At 41.7% G+C, this 6702-nt stretch overlaps 1 protein-coding gene across 1 annotated transcript; it reads right to left on the reverse strand.

Annotated features, from left to right (window-relative positions):
* Positions 1 to 2684: 2684 nt before the first annotated feature.
* LOC137267927 (carcinoembryonic antigen-related cell adhesion molecule 5-like) lies at positions 2685 to 5638 on the reverse strand. Its single transcript, XM_067802416.1, has 3 exons — positions 5347 to 5638; positions 4509 to 4838; positions 2685 to 2986 (listed from the first exon to the last, which is right to left on the reverse strand). The coding sequence occupies exons 1-3, from the start codon at positions 5636 to 5638 to the stop codon at positions 2685 to 2687; spliced, it is 924 nt and encodes a 307-aa protein (XP_067658517.1).
* Between the last annotated feature and the right edge of the window lie 1064 nt (positions 5639 to 6702).

Here is a 6702-nt window from a genome sequence, read left to right on the forward strand (position 1 = left end):
CCAGCTCTGAAAGACACGCCTGAGGTGAAGGATTAAGCAGTTCATATCATTACACGGCATACACCAGACTGCAAAGTTAAACTGCGAAATGATCAGCATTTAAATAGTTAACTGCCTACGCTGATATTACCCACCTGGGCCTACCTGGCGACAACAACTTGTGTGATTATCCTGAACTTGTAATGCGCACCTTGAAAGTACATACGACAATGCTAATCCAGTATCCTTTTCTTTCTTTTCAGTACCTTAACCTATGAGAGAAACACTGAACCTTATTTTGTAGGAGTAACACTGTACCGTAGGTAGTAGAATACCTCTGTACCTTAACCTGTAGGAGTAACTCTGTACCTTAACTTGCAGGAGTAACTCTGTACCGTACCTGGTGGGAGTAACTCTGTACCTTATCCCCTAGGAGTAACTCTGTACCTTAACATGTAAGAGTAACTCTGTAGGAGTGACTCTGCACCTTAACTCCGTTGCAGTACCTCTGTGCCTTAACTCTGTAGCAGTAACTCTGCACTTTAACCTGTAGGAGTAACTCTGTACCTTAACATATGAGAGTAACCCTGTACCGTAACTTGAAGGGCTAAACCTATACCTTAACTTGTACATATGTAAACGCTGTGGTCTTCTCATTGTTCTTGAAATGATATACCGTCAACAGTTATCTGCTATTAGGTGTCCTCACCTGTACACTTTACCTCCTGAAACAGATAAAACATACTCTAGTGTAATCACTTCTCAGAGACAGCTCTGGCTACATCCCCTTTCCAACCACTGTGCTGGTACAAAAAGGTGGATGACACCTTCACCATCCTAGATCCCTACCATGACCCTTCCACCCTCCCTGACCATCCCAACAAGCAGCACCTGCGCACCCAGTTCACGATGGAAATAGAAGACCAACAGAAACTACCGTTCCTAGATGTAGCCTTGCAGAATTCCCCCAACAACATTACCTTCTACGTCTACAGAAAACCCACCCACACCGACCAGTATATTCACTACCTCTCCAACCATCACCCCCAGATCAAACGTGCAATTGTCTCCACACTGATCAGACGAGCCAAATCTATCTGCGATTCTGACCATCTCCAAATCGAAATAGACCATTTAAGAACTACATTCATCAACCTCAACGGCTATCCAAAACAACTTGTAGACAGAACCATATCATCAACCCTGCAACAGCAAGAAGAACGCCAACCAAAACCTGAACCACCCCCAGTTAGAATTAACATTCCCTACCAAGATTAGCCACCACATCAGCCGAGTGCTCAAGAAAACGACCGTAATAGATGTGACCTTCCGGTCTGATAAAACACTGAAGACCACTGAAGGCCAATGGAAGATGTACACCAACCAAGACCACCCACAGGCCTAGCGGCTGCATGTAGAAGCTTATGTGTGACTGTGGCAGCAGCTGTGTAGGAGAGACATCTAGCCCCATTGACATTAGGCTGAAAGAGCACAGAACGTCAGTAGAAAAATCAGATCTAAAGTCAGCCCTTTCTGAACATATTGTGAACAATCCGTCACACTCCACTGACTGGCAAGCAACAGCCATCATAGCATCGAACATCCATGATTGGCGACAACGCAAAATTTCTGAAGCTATCAACATCAAGGGATTAGCCCCACAGATGAACAGAGACCAAGGGGTTTACCTACCCAAATGACTGGGAAATCAATTAGACGCAAGGTTTCACCAGTCACCTGCTAATCCACTGTTACAGCATCATCCCACCTTTAGTATCTTATCCAAGCTTTTGAATATTGTTAGACTATCACCCCCCACCCCCCAACACCATGCCAACCTTTGTATATTTTAATTCTCTTATCATCTGCTATGTTTTAATTGTATACACATGCTTAAAATAATCACTCTGGCTTCATGTACATTTCTAGTATATATATCCTCTTTCACTGTTAGTTAGCATCCACCTGACGAAGGGACAAGAAATAGTCCAGAAACATTGTGAAAACAATAAAGAAGAAGTTGACATCCATAACATTTTGTGGTATATAATCACTTCTAATGCAAATTATCATTCAGAAAGGATTCAAATGCACTTGTTGTAATTGTAGTAAAAGACTGACGAGACGAATAACGGGATATACGATAGCATTGTATTGTATCAACACAAAGACAATACCTTTCTTGATCCTGTTTCTTCGGAAAAAGAGGGCGACGATGACGACAATGAGGACAGAACAGACGACAGCCACAGGTACAATGGAAACGACACCAGATTCATTTAACCCACGTGCTGCAACATTCACGATATTAAATAGAAGCTTTCCTTTGATTCAATATACATACAACATATGGCGTAAGACCAAATGGACGCAAGTGTTGCCTATGTTAGGATTTACTGGAACTGGTTTGTTTTTCGAATTACATAAATGATGTATGTAATAGAGTAAATATATAATACTTGGTTCTCCTCAGTTCAGATCTGATTTATTTTGCTTTTGGAGAATCTGAAAGTGAAGAATCACACTGACTTGATGTCATATCGTCAGATTAATAGTCAAGATTGACCTTCCGAGACATATTACAAGTTTGAATAAATACGTGTTCAGAATCTCTGTGTGCTTTGAGAAATTTGAAGGGAGTAAAAACTGAAACAGTCATTACATGTCTCATTCAAATATAATTTTAAATGTCACATAATATGTTACTAATGTATGTTTCCGGAATCTGTGGAGGCCTTACTGAGGACCTCAAGTGTCAGGTTCCGTGATGAACTCCCATGGCTGTTGTTGACGTGACACGTGTACTGCCCAGACACAGACCCGTCTACAGCTGGTATAGACAATACAGCCTCCCTGTGTCCTGTAATCACCACCTGTCTGGATGTGTCCCACCAGGTTACAGTGCAGGCAGGGTTACAGTCAGCTGAACATCTCACTGTTACGGGTTTCCCTTCTTCTACTTCCAGCTTGCTCCTTGTGCCGTTAAAGTGTATCTGATCAGGTCCATCTGGAATATATAACGTGCGATGGTCAATAAGTCTACAGTTTAACACGAACTTACAACGGAAATTGTACTCCACTCGAATGCTGATCTATTCACTTTTATAAAATACATGAAAATAACAGGTTGCCTCCGTGTGGTGTCCACAAAGGAAGGTGTGTGTGTCTCTGGGTGGGAGGTAGGGGTGTGATGGTTAGTAAAGGGAAACACATTCAAATTACTTTCCTGCTCACTTAGCGTCTATGATCCTAGTTAAGGAACACCAAATAGAATAGTGATGTTACACGCAGTTGGCATGATCAAGTAATCAATCGCGACCTTGATCATCACAGTCAACCCATTTTATGCCATGACAGTAATTTGGAATAAATACGGTCATGCACTGTGACGACAACAGGTATGACGTCTAAATCAGCATCACCTAACGACACAGACTTACGACTATAGAGCTATAGCTGAACCGTGAGTAATAAACCGAACTCTGAAATGTATTGTGTCAGTGGCCATTGACGACGCCAAGTCAAACAATTGCTTCCGGTAGGTGACACTGTCGTCACATGTTCATTGACGACGAGACGTGTTTCAGGTCGTATTGTGGTCGAGTCTGGGGAGGTTTTTAACTGACTATTTAGGTGCCCAAGAAGGACAATGAAACGTTAATGAGAGAAAGTTTTGTCTTGTGTGAACATCTACATACAATCTCAAGAAGAATATACTCTCAGTTTACACTTTCCCCACTTCACAGAATATGAACAAGTGTCCAGGAAACCATCAGTATATCAAATCATCAAAGGGAATCAAATGCTACTTAAAACATATTTGAAAACAGTATGTCCGTGAAGTATTATCACGTTGAGTTTTGAAATTTCCAGAAATCCCCCCCCACCCCTACATAATACTCTTTGAACGTGAGACACAGGCCTTTATTACTATCACATTCAAGTTTGAATGGTCCATAATTAATATCAGTAGGACTTTCATGACACTTACTTATCCTGATACTGTCTTCACGTTACATCAAGATCGACATTGTTATATTAGTTCCAAGGTAACCAGTTAAAACCCCTTCGGTATTGTGAACTCATGTTTTGATTTATGCAAATAGTTTAATATCCTTGTGTTGACCTTTGTGAGTCCTTGCATTTACATTCTCTAAAATCATAACATAACCTGACACATTCTTCTCCATATGATCAGATTCATTCAATCTATATCATGTGTTGTTAGTTTTGTGCTGTTCTTCTCTATCTGAGTTGAGAGGTCGGTACACGCTATTGCTCATAAAACAGATATCTAGATGAACAAGAGCGATCTGACATAATTTTAAAGAATTAATGTGTTTTGCGACACAAGAAACCGTAAAGCCTTTGAAACTGAGAGCTTTCATCGCAGATTTTGGCTATGTCGTCTTTAATTTCGATCCGAACTACAAAGGCACTATTTTGATAATGATTCAGGATATAAACGTTCTATGTGTCCATTGCTTCTATGCAAAGGTTCCTATCCCGTAAGGTAGTTTCTTACTCACAGAGGACATTCAGTACATGTCTGGAACTCCAGTCAGACACCAGCCCCTCCTCCACAGCCTTGCAACTGTAGATGTCTCCCTGGTTCTCTCTGCTGACGTGGGTTATTGTCAGGTCATCTCCACTTGTAGGAGACTCATCACCAGATTCTAGCAGGGTAGGAGACTCATCACCAGATTCTAGCAGGGTCCTGTCCCTCCTCCAGATGTAGGTCATGGCCAGTAAGGGGTGGTCCGTGGTTAGACTCCGGGAGGAGAAGGAGCATGTGAGGGTGACATTCTCACCTGATACAGGTGAGGCAGGTCCGGTGATGGTAGGTGTGGATGGCTTCTCTGTGAACAAATATTAAGATATGAATCCATTGCGACCATTATGCGAGTGCAAATAAACAAGAATTTTAAAAAAAACTACTACATTTTTATCAATGGAGTAGTCACTGTTATTGTCTCACCAATACTCCTAACCATTCTGTCGATTAAATATAATAGTTACTGCCAATCTGCTGCCTCCTTGGTCTAGTGGATATATCATTTACCCGGAGAGAGGAGTACAAGAGACTTGACCGTTGTTCATAACAAACGACTGTTGGGGCTCATGACTATCTCTGTTAAACTGCAAATGACAGGTCTCTCACATTCTCTCTCTCGCTCTCTCTCTCACTCTCTCTGTATCTCTCTCTCTCTCTCTCTCTCTCTCTCTCTCTCTCTCTCTCTCACACACACATTATCTTATACCTCATGAATTATCCGGCTTTGAAAGGGTATACTGGATCAATTACAGTTTAGTTTAGGTGCATTCAGACATTGACACATATTTCTGTTAACCATATTCTGTACTTACGCACTACAACGAGGACCTGTCTACACCCAGTAACTTTCTGTCCAATGCTTCCCTGACAGTAGTAAGTGCCAGCGTCCTGTACAGTAACATTGTAGATGTTAAACCTCAGCTGTCCGGTCTGTGATGGTGAGTCCTCCCCGGTGTATCTGATCCTGGTCCTGTAGCCGGTGTGACTATTGTTGAGTACCACAACACGGTGTGACAAGGGTACGACCACAAGCAGGTTCTTAGATACCGAGCCATTCACCCACACGAAGTATACGAAGCTGACATTCTCTGGGTTCATGGTCATGGTAACATCTTCACCAACACGTGTAACAGTGCATGGGTATGCAGTTGTCATAGAGGCAAGACCTGCACGCAAAACAAAAATTCGTCATTAAAACTATTTTTACAGTGCATAGAAATACTTAAGAAAATAATTTCGATATTTTCACCTGACAAATAGAGAATCCACAAATATAATCTCCAAAACACAACGCAAGCCAGAAACATGACCACCAACGATTTCAGTTCATACTGAGACATCACTAACTTCAGCATTAGTTTCTAAAGCGTCAAAATATTTAGTTTCGGTCCACGATATTTCCCTATAACAGCCACTTCCCGCTGGACCCGCTGGATTGTTATAATAGATCACTATCTGTGTATAGCATATTTGTTAAGAAATAAATATCCCGATGACAACGATTCTATGGGTCAGTGACTGGGCTTATTATTATTCTGGCCAGCGTGAAGCTGTATATACTGGACAAAAATAGTTAAGGATATTTTGTAAATTTTAAACTCATTAATAGCAATATGTATGTATTTATTGACAAACTGATAAGACATCAGTCATGGAAATAAGAACATCAATAACGTATTTTGTCCAGTATATATGTATACCGATTTTGAATTGTGGTAGGTGCGAGGAAACTGGAATATCGTTGATTGTGGTTTGTACATTTCTCAAGTTATGTAATTTGACTTATGTACTTTTCACGACCCGTTGGCAGAACCTCTTCCGATCATACCCCATGCCCATATATCTCACGTAATGCAGTATCCCACGTGTTGGTGGTGGGCGGGATGTCACCCTAGTCTGTAGGAAGAGACAACGGAGAGTTGCAAAGCTGACAAGATGGTCTGGCATGCGATGGGGTGCTTCACCCTCGGCGTTACTCAACATATTTCAATCCCACTGAGTGGGCCGTCCCGAGTTACGTGATATCTGCTCTGTTGTTCGGCGAAGGACACATGGGGAAATTAAAAGTCAAACATCCCTGCTTCGCCCCAAATTCAACCCACGCCAAAATCCAGGGATCTTTGAAACCTAACATTCAGCTTACGCGTCGTTCAACATCCTCTGTTTGA

This window comes from Haliotis asinina, chromosome 1 (assembly GCF_037392515.1).
Source record: "Haliotis asinina isolate JCU_RB_2024 chromosome 1, JCU_Hal_asi_v2, whole genome shotgun sequence".
NCBI classification, from domain to species: Eukaryota; Metazoa; Mollusca; class Gastropoda; order Lepetellida; family Haliotidae; genus Haliotis; species Haliotis asinina.

Bases quoted from the DNA above. Each gene is read 5' to 3' on its own strand.
- LOC137267927 (XM_067802416.1), bottom strand. From the start codon at position 5,638: ATGACCATGAACCCAGAGAATGTCAGCTTCGTATACTTCGTGTGGGTG. The intron at 4,839-5,346 runs GTAAGTACAGAA...ATTTGTTCACAG, and splicing joins ACAGGTCCTCGTTGTAGTGC to AGAAGCCATCCACACCTACC. The intron at 2,987-4,508 runs GTGAGTAAGAAA...TATATATTCCAG, and splicing joins ACATGTACTGAATGTCCTCT to ATGGACCTGATCAGATACAC.